This window comes from Marmota marmota, unplaced genomic scaffold (assembly GCF_001458135.2).
Source record: "Marmota marmota marmota unplaced genomic scaffold, marMar, whole genome shotgun sequence".
Taxonomy (NCBI): domain Eukaryota; kingdom Metazoa; phylum Chordata; class Mammalia; order Rodentia; family Sciuridae; genus Marmota; species Marmota marmota.
The window spans coordinates 32,977,790-32,997,304 of record NW_026000026.1 but is presented as its reverse complement, the minus strand read 5'-3'; the positions used below and the strand labels follow the sequence as shown (position 1 = coordinate 32,997,304).

Below are 19,515 nucleotides of genomic sequence, written 5' to 3'. Positions count from 1 at the left end.
TTTGACCACGTCAAAGAATTTAGATCATAATTGTAGTGGAAGTTTTATTCTTTCTGTAGAGCAGAGGCTTCAGAACTTTATTTTCTGGGTAATATCAATCGTAATTTGCGATATTTATGCAACAATGTTAATTGTGTCTTCAGCAAACCTGTGTAACCTAAGTGCACTTATGATGAAAGGCGGACACACACAGTGGACGTTATGGCCCACACTTATGCAAACACTTCAATATGTCAGACCTTGAGTTTAGAACCACACAACGGCTTGATACTTTGTCATTGCATATTTTCCCCATTACACAATGACTTCCTGTGCAGATGACAAAATTCGTTTTCTCAACAAAATTATGTTCAGTGCAGCTGTTTTGGTGACTAAGTTTTGCAGAAGCCTTTTAATCAAATGTACCTTCAAAAAATCTGAGGCCCTTTGAACAAATTACCCCTTTCTCTTCTCCACCCCCTCCACTTCTTCCTTTTTCTTTAAAAACTTAATTCGGGAAAATCAATTCCCTTTTCCCATTAAGTGGAGGTATTTTTCAAAGAAATCATTTGTACCCAAAGTAACACATTATTTAATTGTTCTGCTCCAGTCTGGGTACATGATTTATTCCACATGAATTAATGTTTCAAATAATAGACCTTTACTCCCCTTGATAAATAATGTTTTCTCTGGTGTCATGAGGGTGATGGTGGCTGTGGATCGGCATCCTTCTCAGATGCACTATAATTTCCTTCCATGTCAAGCCTTTGTGATGTGCTTTAGTTTTAACTGATGACTGAGCACCCTGTTGGTAAGATTGTTGGACCTGATATTAAACATTTGGAAGCTATTTTATAATTGGTAAATTGTGTCTTCTTAGCTTTGAGTAACTTCTTTCTTTTCTTTCTCATCTTCTGCCATTTCATTTTTATTTGGTTATTTATTTTCCCTTCTAATCTGAAATCTAGGAAGCAGGCCAAAGCACATATAAGCAGGCTTATAAAATATAAGTGATGATGGTTAAGTGTGCTGAGGGGTTGTCACTCTAATGCTGTTTAATTCCTTGACATTAAAATAAGTAAGGGATGAATACACGAGAAACCATGGCAAGAGAATTTGCGTCTCTATTTGGAAGGTTACTAACAGGTAATGACCGAGTAATCAGCAGGTCATGACTGGATGCTGGCATGCGTGTTATTGCCCACCTTACCACCATGGTTTAGTTTTTCTTTCCTGTTTTCCATAAGGAAAATCTTGAGTGGCTCTTCAAAGATGGGAGGACCACCACACATATCCTTAGATGAGTACTCGTGAAAGAGAATATCTATCTCATTGTTTTCAAATTATGGTCTGTGAGTCAATAGAATAAACTTCAATTGGGAGCTATTAGGAAATGCACAATCTCAGGTCCCACTACAGAACAAATGGGTCAGAATCTGAATTTTGTCAACATTCCCATGTGATCACCATGCACATCAAAGCTGGAGAAGAAACGGAGAAGCCTGGTATGAAAGTTCCTGGTGGTTCCCAGTTAGAGGCATAGTTGAAATTCTCAAACATGAAGCATATTAGGTGGAGTACAAATACATTCCCTTCTGAAGACCATCTAAGTTCTGTCTTGACTCTTTGAAGTGAGTGGGAGGTAAGATACAGACTAGATAAATAAGAGGGCCACTCAGTAAATTTTCAATTAAAGACCTGGCATGGGCGGGCTTAGTATCCAGGTCCCCAAAGTTGAAGTACACAATATGTTTCCCATTTTCACTTCTTCACATCCAGATTACCTTGATCCCAGAAATGAAAGTTTTTGTTAAGGCTTGATATTTAAAGGGAACTAACAGTCATTAGAAGCATAACTGCGATCCTTAGCTTTAAGGAAGGTGCTCCCAGTGCAGGCTGATTTGCAAAGCTTTTGACCTGTTCTAGTCCAGGATATCACTATCCCTTGGTGTTCAGGATTGTGTCAACCCTAGAGGTAATGGCATTCGTATCTGGTACAAGTCGATGTCAACCTCATTAGTTGAATATGGGTTCCATAGTGTATGGAATTCAGCTAGCCCTCTATACAATGGCGGTCTAGGGAGGAAGAACTACACCCTACACCAGGCTATTGCAGGTCCTTGTAGCATTTTGTCTTTCTAGTGCTGGGACTTGATATTAATCTGAGCGTGTATTGTTTCTGGGTCTGAGGACATCATTCATTCTATAAAACTGAAAGCATTAATGCTTTCCATCAGTCCAGAGTCCATTTTTTTTTTTGGAGGGGACACAGATAGGGGTGATAGTAAGCTGTGCTATTTTTAAAATAGAAGAAGATTATTGGTGAATTATAATTAAACACGGTAGGGAGATTCATTATGCCATCTTTGTATATGCACACAATATAATTTGATCAATCTCATTTATCAGTACCTTCTGTTTTCCTCCCCACCTCCCCTCCCTTGATTCTCTTGTTCTACTCTATGGTCTTCCTTCTATTATTAGTATTATTTTAATTGGTGCCTTATAATTATATAGAAAATAGGGTTCTTTTTTTGTGCATGGACATAGCAAAATTTTAGATTTTATTCACTAGTACTTCCCCATGGCTCCTCCCTCTTGATCCCATTTCTCCACTCAATTGCTTATTTATTTATTTATTATTTATTTTACTTGGCATTGAACCCAGAAGCACTCTACCACTACCACATCTCCAGTTATTTATTTATTTATTTATTTTGAGAAAGGATCCCCCTAAGTTGCTGAGGCTGATCTCGAATTTGCAATCCTGCCTCAGTCTCCTGAGAAGCTGGGAATATAGGTGTGGGCTATTGAATCCAGTTCTCTCTTCTATTTTCATTGGATAACTTTCTTGATTCCATTTTTTCTTTCTAAGTCCCACATATGAGAGAAAACTTTTTTGACTCTTGACTTTCTGATTCTAATTTCACTTAGGTGTTTTTCAGTTCCATCCATTTACCAAAAAATGACGTAAATATATTCCTCTTTATGACTGAAACTCTATTGTGAATACGTGCATTTTCTTTATCTGTTAATCCATAAATTGGCTATTGTGATTTGGGCTACTGTAAACATTAGTTTATATTTGCAGTTAAATCACAAGTGGAATAAAGGAAAAAAAATACATACAAAGGATTTCTTCATTCTTCCAGGTATTATTGGTTAATGTAAATACTGACCCTCCTTTAGACTTACTCTACAGTTCTCTTCATGGAAATCTATAAACAGTTGTGGATGGAGGTGGGGAGAGACCAGATTTGCTGCAATTCCTGAATTTTTTGCTGTTATCTTGTCACTGACCCTCCAGAAATATATGCCTTGAGAATTCAGAAATTATTTCTTTAGATATTGCTTCCTATACAAGGCCCTATAGGGAATTCCTTGGCATGGAAAAGATTTTTCTCTTTTTAAGAAGCTTTCCCTTAAAAGGAGTGAGCATTTGACACTATTTGGGAAGGAAAGAAAGAGAAGAATGTGTTCCTGCACATCAAAAACATGGCAGGAAAACTTCCATACTATTTTCCAAAATGCATGTAGTAGTGTATATTCCTGCCAAGTGTACACCAGAGTTCCTTTTTCCCATTCTAGACAACATTTATTATTATTTGCCTTTTATTTTTTATTTTTATTTTTTGGTACTGGGGATTGAGCCCAGGGGCACTTTACCATTGAGCTATATCCCCAGACCTTTGTAAAATTTATATTTTGAGACAGGCTATCTCTCAGTTGCAGAGTTTATGCAGAAAATGTTCCAACATCTGTGTCAATGGACTAACCAGCAATGCTATAAACTGGGCAGGGCAGCTAGGCTTACAGATGTTTTGCAGGTGGAATGTGCCTCAGGGATTCAAGGTTGGCACTGAAACCAAGGCCTTTAGACTTTCAATCAACCAAATATCTCATTGTGAGATATGAATATTATTTCCCAGTTCATATATGTAGCTTTATGTTTGATGCCTGAGTGCTGATAACCTTACCAATGTCTCTTTTGGTGATAGTATGTGACTCCTATGCATTTTTCTACTAAATATAGATGAGAAAGAAATGCCAACATATAACCAGAGTCTGAATAAATTTAGAGAACATCAAAAGTGTAGCTGTTTATTCTCAAAGATATGTCTTAAGGGTGATAAAAGAGAGGATTAAAAATAAGGAATTATAATCCTGGGTTTTCGTATGAAATTGATGTTTAGTTCATGGTGAAGGATCCTGGATATGTTATCTCTAGGATGTACTAATAGAAAAGCCCAGATTTTTAGGCTTAGAATAACATTAGGGACTGTTTAGTCAGCCTTTTTACTGTTGTAAAAAGGCCTGGTAGAACAGCTTAGAGGAAGAAATGTTTATTTTGGTTTCTGGTTTCAGAGGTTCAGTCCACAGTTAGCTGGGTCCAAGGTGAGGCAGAATATCATGGCGAAAGGGCAGAGGAAACAGCGCAGGATATGGCAACCAGGAAGTGGAGAGAGTTCTGTTTACCAGGGACAAAATATAAACCCCCAAAGCACAACCCCAGTGACCTACTTCCTCTGATCACACCCTACCTGCCTAGAGTTACTACTCAATTAATCAATATTAGTGGATTAATTCCCTGATTATTATATGGCTCATAATCTAATCATTCCACCCATACAAATTCTTGCTTTGTCTCACCCATGAGCTTTTAGGGGATACCTCATATCTAAACCCTAACAGAGAACTTCATCATCAGTATGAGCCAGGACTTGCCTTTATAGTAATAACCCCGTGTCCATAAGCTCCATTTGTCAGGTGTTGTGAAAATATTCAGTACCGTTTGATAAAAAGCCAGAAGTTTGGAATGGAAATAAAAACTGATGCCAGTCAGTCTTTGGAGCATGAAATCTGACTGTTCTTACCATTGAGAGCAGGAGGAGAGAAATTCAGAGATGCACAGGTAGAGTAAAAGGACCAAACACAGGAGTCCTCTGAAACCCTAGACCAGGATATCTCTAATGAGAAATGAAACCAATTCATACAATTTGAAAGATTATAATTTTTATCCACCCAAGTAAGTATGAGCTAGAAGGATTTAATCTTCATCTCTCAGGTAAGTTGATATTTGAAATCCTTAACAACAAGTTTAGCAACTGACCAGTTAGGAGTGGTGTTTGGATGATGGTCTCCAGTCTTCCAGTAGGTTTGTATGTTCCAGGCCTTTCAGGCATTGATGTTTAAGCTGTTGGATGGTAGAATGGTCTGGTGTTTCCTTGGGGAGGGAAGGAATGGATGACATGTTGAAGCACATTGAAGGAAACCAAGATTGGTGATATTCACTTCAAAGTCATGGTTACTTACCAATTGGGATGGAATTAATTTGATATTTTAGCAAGGCTCTTTGCCATACTGGTATGTATCAACTTAATCTTAGATCTGTCCTTAGTTGAAAGAGCAAATTTTTAAAAAATTTTTCTCTAAATTTTTATGTATTGTAGTTTAGCATACATTTTATTCATTTTTATTTGCTCTTTTTAGATATGCATGGGAGTATAGAGTTTATTTTGACATATTATGCATACATGGAGTATGATTATTCTAATTAGGGTACCATTCTTGTGGTTGTACATAATGTGGAATTTCACTGGTGGTATACTCATATGCGAACGTAGGAAAGTTACGTCCAAATGATTCTACTGTCCTTCCTACTCGCCTCATTCCTCCCTTCCCTTCATTTCTCTTTGTCTAATCCAATGGACTTCTATTCTTCCCCTCCCACCCTCTTATGTGGATTAGTGTTCACATATCACAGAGAATAGTTGGCCTTTGGTTTTTTGGGACTGGCTTGAATAAACAAATTTTTAATTGTTATTTTGAATGGTTCTTGGAAAATCTCAGGCTCTTGTAGCTCATTTTAATATTATATTTTGTTAAATACAATGGATGCAATTCATCAATAATTTACCTTTATCAAGAAAATAATCACAGGTAAATGGGAAACACCATGATCGGCAGTATTTGGTGTAAGAGGCATGGGACCTTATAAAATTTTTCCTTCTGTTTTCTCCTGGGAGTAATAACAGCCTCAACAGATAATGCGTCAGCACAGCCTCTGATAGTCCCCCTGCATCCTGGAGACTCTTTTTGAATAAATGTATTAAATCACCAATATTTATAGAGTGCCTAAAACTGGAAACAATAGTAACTTGGAATTTGAGGGATCCAGATTCCAAATTTCAGCCTCTTAAGTTTGAATCATGAACAACAAATAAGGATCAGCAATAGCTCCAGAAGCTGCTTGTATCAGAACAGGTAGGCTCTGGAAATAGATGGCATGGAGAGACTGTCCTTCTTTTTCCAGAACATCCATATTCAAGCCACTTGGGTAACATGCTTGTGAAGACTGACATCTTGCACAAATTAGATGGTTTGAATGCCTTAGGAATTAGCTGTGCATTTGTGTGTGTGTGTGTGTGTGTGCGCATGTCTGTGTGTATGGCATTTTGACAATCAAGGTTTAATGTCTGCAGCTATTTCTTAGAAATCAAGCAAATATTTTTGCAGACTTTGATGTTACTGTTGGCAGAGCCACTGCTAAGCCTACATGATGCTTTAGTGTTATTTACAAAAAGATGCCCTTTATCTGAGTGGTCCTCTTTGCTGGATCTCCTTTGTGCCACCTCACTGCACCTCTGACATATGGCAGATTTTCTCATTGATTTCCAAGATTCTGTGCCTCCTCAGAGATGTGAGTATGCTAGCATCTCTCAGGCACATGGCAAACCTACTCTCTTGGAGATCATGACTATGAAATACAGAAGAAATAAATTTATCCATGCTTGGTACCAGAGAGTCTTTTGGACATCTGAGAGTTCTAGAAAGATCCTTGCCCTGGAGGAATGATCAGACGTACTCGGTTTTTTATGCTACTTTGCTGTCCAACAAACACTGTGTGACCTTAGTTAGGTCACATCTTCTCCAGGACATCCTTTCTTTGTGGTAAGTTGATGGTTAAGAAGATTCTGACCCAAGCAATCAATGTCCCCTGGCATTATTTCCATATTTCCAAATCTTAATGAAAATCAGACAATGGTCCAGATGTTCATATGTGTTATTGCTTAGAAAAATATGGGGTTTTTCTTGGACAACAATTTGCAAGTCATAAGACCCTATGATAGAAATTCTCGGAGGAACTCTTGGGGCAACATATTAATGACCCATAAACATAATGATCTCCAGCTTACATCTTCTGAATGTGCCCAAATGACCTGAGAACAAGGATGAAATCACCTTCAAAGTCATGGGAAAAGTAGCATTTTTCAAAAACCAAATCCATTTTATTACTGTTTGAACTTGGACTTTTACTATCAAGTGGTGATGCTACTACTTAAATGTCAGAGTATGATTCAGCACTGGCAGCATCAGTATTGTAATAAGTTTTCCTTGTTAGAAAGGAAAACTTGGGGCCCCATCTTGGACCTGTGTAGTCAGACACTGAAGGTGGGACAAAGAAACCTGTTTTCATAAGCCTTCCAGGGACTTGGTTATTGCTGTTAGCTAAAGTTTGAGAAGAACAGAAGCTTTATTTATTTATTGTTTTTTTTTCTTTTCTTTTTTTTTTTTTTTTGGTATTTTGGCAGTGGTTGGGATCAAACCCAGAGCCTTAGTCATGATAGAAAAACACGTTACCACTGAGCTGCATCCACAGCACTTTTGATTTTTTATTTTGAGATAGGATCTTCCTAAGTTGTCTAGGTTGGCCTCAAACTTGCAATCCTCCTGCTTTACCCTTCTGAGTAGCTGGGATTACATACAGGTGTGCACCACCATGCTCTATAGTACAGAAACATTTTAACCTGCAAGTGCAACTTTATAAGTACCATCTCACTAACTTATCATCATTATCTTATGAGTGTCACTTTGTAACTACATTTACTCCCAATTGGTAGGACAAGGCACTAAGAGCAGCCAAACACCTGGAGTCATATAGTCAGTTTTAGATATTTATAATGTATCTTCTGTCCTTCTCTATATAGTATTCAAACATTCTATCAATTTTTCCTCCACTAAGTTGACTCCAATTTTACTACTTTTGGAGGAAAACCCAAGATCCATATTTGTTAAAGTCTTCTAAGACAAATGTTTGTTTACTAATTTTTCATTTTGTTTCTTGTTTCTTGCTATCTTGCTCAAGAAATGTTGAGTCTATTTGAGATTTCGAACATATACACCTTTTTAAAACTGTAAAACAAAATAAGTGGTAGAATACATCGTTAAAAATGAAATTTTAAAAACTAAGGAAGAAAAAAATAAGAAAAATAAAGGTAGAAAAATTAAACTCACTGACAATTATCTTTCCCACGGTTAACATGTATTTTATTTAGTTTCCTATACCAATAATTATAATTTGAACAAATATGGAATTATACATGTTTTGTAGAATGTTTTTTCCTTAAAATATCTATATCTCAAACAACTTTGACTGTGAACATTTTATAAAAATAATTGTAATAGGGTTATCCAGAGAAACAGAACCAATAGACTCTCTCTCTCTCTCTCTCTCTCTCTGTCTCTCTCTCTCCACACACACACACACACATAAATATTTATCTATATCAATATCTATCTCTACCTATGTTTCTTTATCTATTCACAGGAGATAGAGATTTACCTTAAGGAGTTGGCTCACATGATCATGGAGACTGATAAATCTCAAATCTGCAGGTTAGACAGCACAGTGGAGAACTAGGGAAAAGTCAAGATTGCTGCTCAAGTCTAAAGTTAAAATCTAAATCTGCTGGCAGATTTCCTTTTTCATTAGGAAATAGTCTTTTGTTAAGACTTTCAACTGATTAGACAAGGCCCATCCACATTACAGTGGATAATCTGCAAATCTAATCTATAAATACCCTTACAGCAATACACAGATGTGTTTGATCAAATATCTGGGTAACACAGCCTATCCAAGTTAATACATAAAATTAACCAGCACAATAACATTACTTTAATGGTTGTGGTGCATATTTAATTTTATGTGGGAATTACTGGTAAACCAATTCTCCAAGACTAGACATTCAGGTTGTTCTCAATATTCCCATATGTATATGGCACATCTTTGATGTTACATAGGAGCCACATACACAACGTGAAAAGGATACATTTCCAATATTTTAAAGATGTGGCTTCCTATTGCCAAGTTGCTCTTGCAGAGGTCTTTGCCCACTGATCTACAACTTAAAGGCTTGGGAGAGGGAGATATAGCTGACCTGCTTTGATAGTCTCCTTTCTTTCTCAGCCTGTCAGACCCTGGGAACTGGCATGATGCTGAGTTCCTGGGCTACCTCCTCAATTGAAGAAGTGGCCAAGGCGGGTCCTGAGGCCCTTCGTTGGCTGCAGCTGTACATCTACAAGGACCGTGAGGTCACCAGGCAGCTGGTGAAGCGAGCAGAGCAGATGGGCTACAAGGCCATATTCGTGACCGTGGACACCCCTTACCTGGGAAACCGCTTTGATGATGTGCGGAACAGGTTCAAGCTGCCTCCTCAACTCAGGTAAGGATGATGGTGTGGTCCCTGGGCTGATTTGCTAGTCTTCTTTGCTTGCCATGAGCTGACAACAGAGGCTTTTCCCAGTTTTCAGAAGATGCTCTGGGGAATTAGATCTCCAAAAAGTTTGAAGTGTGGTGTGTTAGTCGGTTTTTCACCACTGTGACCAAAACACCTGACAAGAACAACTCAGCGAAGGGAAAGTTTATTTGGGGCCCACAGTTTCAGAGGTCTCAGTCCATAGATGGCAGACTCCATTGCTCTGGGCCCCAAGGTGAGGCAGTGCATCATGGGAGGAAAGCTGCTCAACTCTTCAAGGCCAGGAAGTGGGGGTGGGGGGGTGGGGGTGTAGGGAGGCCCCATTAGTGAACATTTTCTCCAGCTAAACCTGGCCTGCCTACAGTTACCATCCATTAGCCCATTCAAACTAGGATGGACTTATAGGGTACAGTGCTTACAATACAATCATTTCACCTCGGATATTCCTACATTAACAGGAGGTTTGGGACTACACCTCATATTTAAAGAATAACACATGGAAAAAGGGATCTATCTTGTCTAGGAATGATAGACACTGGGTTCTAGTAACTGTCATTGCTAAATGTCCACATACTCTCTAGCAAATAACATCTTCTTTGTGGGTGTCACATATTAGAGCTATATAACGGGGCCATGAGTTGCCAAATACTTATAAAATTAAAATATGTTTATGTGCCAGAGCGCATTGGAGCTTTGATATGTACTAAATACCATACAGATGAAAGATAATGAATTTAACATAGGCAAAAATTTGTTACCATGATCTTGGTCCCCTATTCCTTGTGTGTTGAAATCAAATAGCCATTTTTAGATATTATTTTTAATTGGATTAGGAGCAGCTAGGGCTAAAAAAAAAACTTGAAAAGAATTGAAGTGAAAGAAACCACATCTTTGATCCTTCATCTTCTACCCCTTTCAGCAATCTTCCACTTTCATGTGGCTCATCCATGGATCAAGATTCATTCATTCACTCAATCAGTCATCTTAGCAAAAACTATGTATCCAATATTTTAGATTGAACTGGGATGATTTTTATTAGTTCATTCAGCCTTTATATTAACTTTGAGTATTTTCCCATTTCTTGCAGTATTTTAGGGTTAGAAGTGAGTTGGAGCTGGGAACTCAGTGGAACTTATTGAGAGTCCAACTTATCCTAAGTCTAGACCTCTATTCCCTATTGCTTTTTCCTTCCTATAGTTCCCAGCAAAATCATCCCTTGGATTTTTTTTTTTAATACCAATGTGTGACTGATGTGTGATCATCATTAGGGCTGTAAGTATCCAAACAGAGATCTAACTTAGTGTTACAGGAGGACTTTTTGGTGGTGGAATTCCACAGCAGCCAGCTGAGTGTGAGATGATGAGGGATGGATTTGGGAGACTTAACCTCATTCCATAGCAGCCATTCCTCACTGTGTGTATTTTCATTGTGTTTAGAGCAACTGGGTTTGGGAGGTTGAAAAAGGATAAAAGACTGGAGACAAAAGAAGTCAGACATGCACACTCTGTCTACCCTTCTAAGAGTCCCACACTAAACAGATTCAAAAATCAAATCAGAATTCTATGTAAGGACAAAAGGATTGTTGGAAACCAATAATTTGATACATAATATAATCAGATTAGGATGTATCTCTACTACCATTTAAGTTGTAAGACTCTATGTAGTCTTGTACATGTGACACATAATTGTCATTTACCTGTGTTTGGTATGTACATATGCAAGTATAAACTATTGTCCATAAAATCTTGTGGTTGAGCCAGGTGTAAATTAACAGTATGATGTTATTGCTCAGATTCTTCCAGGCAGGTTAGGATATTATTTCTGTGTATGGTACCGGTAGTGGACCAATCGAGAGAGAGAATGCACTATCCTTTTTTAGGCTTGCCAATAAAGCTGCTTCACATATTACCCAAACAACCTGTCTTTAAAGAGAACAAAAACAAAACCTCTGACATAATCCTACACCTTGCCAAACTCGTCAGAAAGCAGATGACCTCAAACTTCCCTAACATGCAACCTGTAATTACATTATTTCTCTATTTTGACTACCTAATTTCTTTGAGACTTTCTAAAATAATTAGTTTCCCACTATCTTGGCTTCTTTTGAGAAACATTCCTCATTATTTCCCTTTGGTCATTTGAAAAGGAATTTGCTATTACTTTTCTTCCTGCCTGCAATAGGACTCCTGCTAACAATAATAATAATAATAATAGAGCAGGGTTTGTTTTTATTGTTCTGTTTGTTCTTTGCAACTTAAATACTTTCTTTTTTTTTTTGCATAGCAAAGTGCATTTTGCAGAGGTATCTAATTAGGTGGGTGAGATGACATGGTTACTAATTCTGGCTGGTTCCTCTTACTCCTTCCACACTGGGGCCACTCAGTGAGGAGCGGGGAGGGGGATTTACTTTCTCCCTTTTCCATTGCTCCTGGGCTTCTGCCCAGATGACGTGAAGGACCATGAAACAAAGATTCTTTTCAGCTGTCTGTGTGCACAGGAGTGGCTGTGGATCCCCAGCTTGTCACATCACTGGTCTGAAGATGAGCAAATAATAAGCCACACATCCAGGTTATGGGGAACATGGGAACCATCTTGCAGCTGAGTGTATCCCCTTCCCCAGAGTGCACACTGACTTTGCTTGTCAGGATGGGCTTCAGGGCAGGTTCTTGCCATCCGGTCAGCTCCCCAGTGGCTCTCATTTCAGCTTTTGAAGTCACAGTATATTAATGGGAGGTCCTGGCTTCCGCTTTAAGCCTATTATACCCCAAAAGCTCATCTGTTATAGCTTGATATGAAATCGGTTTCACAACTGACCTGACAAACAGAAGGTGAAGCCTGGCTTTTCAGAAGTGAGGTTTGGCAGGTAAAGGAGGCAGGAAATCCAGAGGAGAATGAGTCTGTAAAGCAGTGGCTCCTTCCATCCCTTGCTACTTCCTCTGCCTGGATGGAGGAGGCTCCTGACTGTTGGCATCTGGGAGCAGCCAGAGTTCAGGGGGTAGGAAATCTCTGCTTGGTCTATATGCAAAACATATGTAAGTCTGCATATTATAAATGGCATGGAGGTGCCTGAAACTGAGAAGAGTAAGGAAAATTCACCTCTGCTCTGGATGAAGCAAGGAATGAAGCTGGTTCATCATGCTGATTCTTGAGGCTTTGAGACAATGGTCTGTCTTTTCATTTCTTTGAACCCTCATGGGAATGGTTAATTTACACTGGGTTAGGATTTGGCTCTTTCAGTGCAGTTTCAAGAGAAGAGAGGTCACTTGATTAAGACTGAGGTACATCATGGAGGAAAACATCCTCGCTAATTGGTGAGGTACGCCAAAGCTGTCCATACCTAATGGCTGGAACCTCTTACTTCACATGCAGATCTGATTAAGGACCTTGAGATAGGGAGGTGATCCTATCTTAGCCTAAAAGACTTAATGTTTAAGGAAACATGAGGCATGAGTGTCAGAGCCAGAGAGAGAGATAACAGGAGCAAAGGCTGGATTGATGTGGCCAGCAGGCAGGGGAAGCAGGAGGTTCCTACAGCTGAGAAAGGCAAGGGAATGGATTCTCCTTAGCTCCAGAAGGAATGATGCTAAAGGACACCTTGAGTTCCATCCAGTGAGACCCATTTTGCATTTCTGACCTTCAGAACCTCAATATAATAAATCTGTGTGGCATCTTATGCTTCCACAGAAGTGGTTGTTTGTTACAGCTATAATAAACATTATGTAGCACTACCTATTTCCTTCTCAAAGTAGCTTCTCATCAAGGTCAGCCCTGGTCACCATTAACTAAAACTTCAATGGGAAATTCTGCCGGTTCATATCCCTTTATTCTGTCCCATTTATATTTTTATTTCTTTTCTTATTTGCTAGTACTTACGTTCCAATATGCTCTATAATTTACATATAGTCTTTACAATGGATAGGGAGTTTGCACTGTCTTATTTACTGGTGACATTAAATAAGTAATTGCTCGATAATAATTGTTGAGTCAATAAATAAAAATGTAGTAGAACATAAGATTTTCTCCATATAACATTACTATGAAGAAGTTGCTCATGGATTTGAACTTGAAATTTATAGCTCTAGCCCGTCTTTTAACTACCAGGCATACTGAGAAACAAATGACCAGGGCTATCATCTGAACATAAGTACTTTTGTAATCAAAGAATTCAAGGCTGGTGGTCTGTGAACCAATCCTGTGTGGATTTTGAATGTCTCCCCCAATCTCTCTTTTAATTTTTACTGTGTTGATATTGCAAGCTTTATTTTATTTTAATTTTTGGTTTTCCAATATACAGATGTGGCTTTACCTTTAGTGTTACATTAACAATATATATAATAGATATTATACATTATCCAATAATAATAGCATTGCTAGTAGTTATCTAATAATATTTAACCTTCTTTAGTAATTGTCACTATTACCATGATACTAACTTACTAAAAGCTAAAGCCATTTCTATAATAGGTTAAATTATATTAAGAGCTTCTAGGCATAACAAATATTTTACAAAAAAGGTACTTGCCTTTGTGCCATTAAACAGACTGGTATTTAAAAACTAAGCCCTAAGCAATTGTGTTATTATTTCAATATTTCTCTTTTCCTTTTTTACGAAATGGAATACTTTGGTTATCAGAAGCGCCATAAGTGATATATACATGTGTGATATGTGTGTGGGGTGTGTGTGTGTGTGTGTGTGTGTGTGTATATATATATATATATATATATATATATATATATATATATATATATATGTCATAATCTGAATAAAAATAGCATTCATAGCGGTTTCTCTTGGAGCCATTGGTAAAACACTCCATCGTGGGTCTCTGTCAAGATATCTGAAAACTTTTTCTTGGCTTCTGGCTTTGAACAATTTTGAGAGCAACAACAAGGCTTCATTGTGCACTGAGATTTCTGTAAGGCAACATTCATTCAAGTGTTGATCTGCATTCACCATCCAAGAATAACAACAGTTATTTATATAATTTTATCCATGTTTCTGTTTTTTCCTATCCATTTCACCCTTTCACCCCACCCCTGCTGAAGCACTGTGGCTTGTTTGGGATGGGGGTGGTGTGCCATTTAGACTCCATGCACATAGCAATTTTTTTTCTCCTGTTATTGCTCTGGGATAGAGAGACTGCACTTTTTCTTATTAACAACATTACTTGAAAGTTTGAACTTTAATATAATTTATAAGTAGTGGAATAGGTCTTACCATAAGTGTATGGTCATTGACCAGAAAGGTAAATTCAATTCAAGTTAGTGTGACCACAGAAGACCAAAGGCTGTGATAAAATGTGCAATCCTATGTGGTTTGATTTTTTAAGAAGCCCAGTTAAAGTCCCTATCAGAGCCCAACAGCTAGATAAGTGTTCTTATGACCCTCAAGGAGCTAGAATTTTCTATTACTTTTAGTGGTCACCTGAGTCCATAAAACTATAGCACTATTCAATTCTTATTGAGAAAATGTTTCTAATGGCTTGAATCAAGGATTATGGAATTGAATGTTCATGTCCTTATGATAATATATGCCACTTGAGCTACACAACCTGTTATTTGAGCTGAAATATACTGAAATGTAAAAAGTATCAAAAGAGTTTTGTATTAAAGGATTGTTTAAAAAATAATTTAAAAACAATGTTCCCAGATAGTTCTAGTTTTATATAAAGGCTTTTACAGCCATGGCTCCAAGGTCTTTTCTATGTTCAGTGCCAGAGGGGAGCAGAGAGCTAGAACTAAGCCAGAGGTCAATATATAGTTCTACTTATACCTGAAAAGGAGACTGACTAACAGGGTTAGTTACAATATGCAGAAGATCAAGGTGAACCCAGTCATTGTCATTATTTATAAGCAGCCTTTCAGGGACTGAAGATTGCTACTGGATTTGGGGCTGTGGGTAGATAAGTCACATGGATGGTGCTATTGTGTCCAGGTGACCATGTATTCACCTAGTGGTCAGACCCGTAGGCAGAAAGGACTTTTCCTTTAGTTTGGGGAACTGTCAAAGTCTAATTAGAATATGAGGATATTAGGTCCAATGAAATGACTTCAGGTTTAGGATGAGCCAGCAGCAGAGGTTTAGAGGTGAATTAGAAACTGGGGACTACACTAGGTCAACGCAATTAGACACGGGAAGTTAGCAACTCAGTGGTGTACCTGATTGGGTTCCTTGAGCAGCAGACTGTGAGCCAGTGGTTTGAATGCAGGTAGTTCGTTTGGAATATGAAGAAATATTGTTAGAGAGCCAGGGAAGTGGGGCAAGGAGGGGTAGGCAGCATACAGAGAACTCTTTATCAAGGCAGTTACAGAGGGCAACTGAGGCTTAATCTTGCTGGAAAACTCTGGGAGTGTATGTAGATTGCATCTCAGAGTTAGTCTCTGGAGTGGTGTAGGAGCTGGGTTATTTACACTTCTAGTCTTCTGTATGGCTAGTAACTTAAGCTCCTCAGAGCAAGAAAAAGCCACAGGTTAAGGTGTTGATAATTGGACAGCTCATGATTTTGTCCAAGTTGTCTGGAAGATCAGGGAAGTTTGAATCAGCAGGTACAGAGCTTCAGAAGGAACAAATAATGAAGGATGGCTGGAAAGCCAGTTCTGACAACTTATATACCAGAAAAGACCTCTTGTACCCAGTACCCACCACCACTACTACCCTAACAATATGGCAGGTAAAATTGTCCACAGGGGAACAGACAGGAAGTATTAACACATGTTACTGCAGTTCCAGCCTTCTTTAGTCTGGACCCTAGGGCATTGTCAGGTTGCCTGAGGCCAGTTGTAATAGCCAGGATGCAACTTATAAAAGCAAAGAGAACCTAATCAAGAGTTCAGTGGAGACACCTGGGTTGGAGCCCAAATGCTGTCATTAGCTATCTTTATTCTTGGGGCAACTCATTCTACATTTCTGTTTTCATTTGTGTGTGTGTGTGTGTAAAATGGGAGACAAGGAGTCAATTTTACTTTCTAAAAGTTTTTTAAAGAAATGTGAAAATATAGATATATAAAAACCCTTTGTAAGTTATAAAGCATCATGCAAATGTTTTTCATTATGATTAATTTGCATTGCTGGCTGAAAATAACATCAAGTCTATTGTTTAGATCCATAAACTGGCCTAAACAGGAAATGTTTGAACATGGCCACATATTTTTCTTTGAAATTGCTTATAAATATACAAATGTTTAACAATACACACACACACACACATACTCTTTAGTTAATCAATGAAGACCACTGAATTGTCACATTTAGCCTAGAGTCCTACAGCAAAACATGGAAAATATAACTGCAAGTAACCTTCAGTGAGTGATTGAGGAATGAATAGCTAATTAATTTGAAAAGAGTCACTTTTATTTTTTTCATTGACTCAATCATCATAAATATATTTGTGACTTTGGGAATTTTTTTTTATTTTATGTGCCGCAGTCTGGCTGCAGCAAAATAACGGGGGGTGGGGGGTGACGAACAACTTGTGTACGTTGATACAGCAGGAGTAGGAGCCGTTTATTGTAGGACAGGAGCAATATTTATACATTCCACACAGCTTATCTAATTAACATAAACTAGATACAGCAGTCAACCAAGCAGGAATCTTCACACTTAATGGCTCACTTTTGTTGCTTCTCAAACCACTCCCTCTGGCATTTTGCCAGGCACCATCCAGACTTGTTTACGAACTCTAACATTCCCCTGGCAAAATGCCAGGTGTTATTTTGACTTGTTTATAGACTCTAACATTTATGCAACTATTTCAGGTTGAAGAATTTTGAAACCAATGATTTAGCATTTTCTCCTACGGAAAATTTTGGAGATGACAGTGGACTTGCTGCATACGTGGCGAAAGCTATAGACCCATCCATCAGTTGGAAAGATATTGAGTGGCTGAGGGGACTGACATCACTGCCTATTGTTGCAAAGGGCATCTTAAGAGGTTTGTTTATTTCTCAGTTGGAATCCGTACTAACTTTAGTGGATACGGCCGTGCCTTTTTTTTTCCCCTAAGGGAAAACAATCTGGAAGAACTTATTATGGAAATCAAAAGACACATTCCAATTCTCAGTTCTCTCTTCTGATGTTAGTGAGTAAATATCTACTCATTCTTAGGTAATATTCAGAGAAAAAGATGATAAGTAAGAAGTTACCTTTTTCAAAGTGTTTGTGATGTCATTGACTTGTTCTGGAGCCATTACTGACTCATGGAACTTGGCAAAATCTTGGTAGAACATCACGAGTACATGGTTTTACCTGAAAGATACAATAGTTGCTCTTAGACCAAAGACGCCCCAAATGAAGGAACTAGGACAGCCAGACCTGTTGTTTTAAGAGTCTTTTCTCTTTTTCCTGTGCTACCTCCAAGTACCAATGGCCAGGGCTAATATTTGACTGTGGAGAAATTCCCATTATCTCTCTGTGAAGAATGGTGGATAATTCTCAATTATCAACCCATGGATAGTAAGGAAGTTGATTCTTACTCCAGAATCCACATGTATACAAGTCCCACAAGGATTTATAATCACTATAATGACTTTGGAGTGCCAATGTTTTGGAGTGTTCTCTCAAAAAAAAAAAAAAATGTTTTCTTTGAAAACATTTTGTGTCCCTCCACCTCCAGCATGGTTATATAGATAGCTAAAACAAAACAAAAACAAAAAAAACACTTGAAAAAAAAAAGTGAAATGTTTGAGTAAGTGGCTTTGGGATGAGAGAGTGTATTAACTTATCTCAGAGTCTAACAAATCAAACTTTGTTCATGGAGTTTACTTGAATGTGTGTCATGTGGTCTCTAATTATAAAGCTCTAAGCATGCTGCCTACTTTGTGTCATCTATGCACTAAGAAAAAATTAAATGAAAGAATGGGCTCAGTGCAGCTTTTGGAGATATGTTTAAACAGGGGTCTAGCTTAATCTTTGCTTTTGAAAAATGTATTGTCACACTATTTACTATTGATCATTATCTGAATTCAAAATTTCTATGGGTTTTATACCATAGTGATTAAATTATGATTTACATATACCTTTAAACAACAGTTTCACTTCTTATATTTGCAACCACCTTGTCCCCTTACTTTCTGTAGCCACACAACCTTAGGTTCTAAAGAACATTCACAGGGATATTCTGTGTCATTTATTCATTGTTTCTTGCTTCTTCTTATTCATTCATTCCATGCACATTTATTGTACTTATTTTGTGCTAAAAGTTTTTATGATTATAATTTAAGATGCTTGGCCTAAAGAAGAGCCTGTTGTTATACAGACAAACATATAAAAAAGCATTTGGGGTTGTTTAAAATGTTGAAGTATAAAACACTAAAGATATACTAGGCAGTGTAAGGCAGTGGCTTTAAAATGGTTGGACTATTAGAAGAGCAGATTAGAAAAGGTTTCATTTCAGAATGAAGATACTTGAATTTCACTCTGATAATGGGTCAACAGATTGTATTACAGACTGAAATAGTAGTGAAATAAAGCACTTATGGGTAACAACTTATATAAAATGTAAGGCATTTTAGGGAATGTAGACTTTAAGGTGGTTGAGAATCACTGAAGCATCTGAATCAGGGAAGCCACCTCATCAGATCAGCACCTTAGAAAAATCATGTTTTGTAAAATTGACCTAATGGATGGAGGTGGCCAGGAAGAACATTCAGGAAGTGTGATTGTCCAGGTAAGAAATGATTGTCAGGGAAGGGAATGAGAAGATAAAATTGAATTAGAAGATTAATATGGTTAATCTCAGACATGGCCTGGGAGATCTGGCTTGAAATCACTAAAGAAGAACAAACTTTTAGTCTAGTTTCCAAATGGTCTCAGTTAAATAAGAAATAATTATAAAAAATGAGGTCATTTTATTGGACCCAGTTTTCAATTCTGGATTCCCAATTTATATCATTTTCTACTTTTTGCCCAATAGGTTATTATGCAAATCCATTACATTACACTTACTATCATGGGTTACATTGAAAAATAATCTAGAATTTTAGTCTGTAATCATTTTGCCCA

The 19,515-nt window shown here is 37.7% G+C and overlaps 1 protein-coding gene across 1 annotated transcript in view; it reads left to right on the top strand.

Annotated features, from left to right (window-relative positions):
- Positions 1-19,515, top strand: part of Hao1 (hydroxyacid oxidase 1) — a 52,244-nt gene that overhangs the window by 17,389 nt on the left and 15,340 nt on the right. The window contains exons 3-4 of the mRNA XM_015482819.2: positions 9,227-9,482; positions 17,271-17,446. Coding sequence (XP_015338305.1) covers positions 9,227-9,482; positions 17,271-17,446 — 432 coding nt within the window. The remainder of the gene's footprint in view (positions 1-9,226; positions 9,483-17,270; positions 17,447-19,515) is intronic.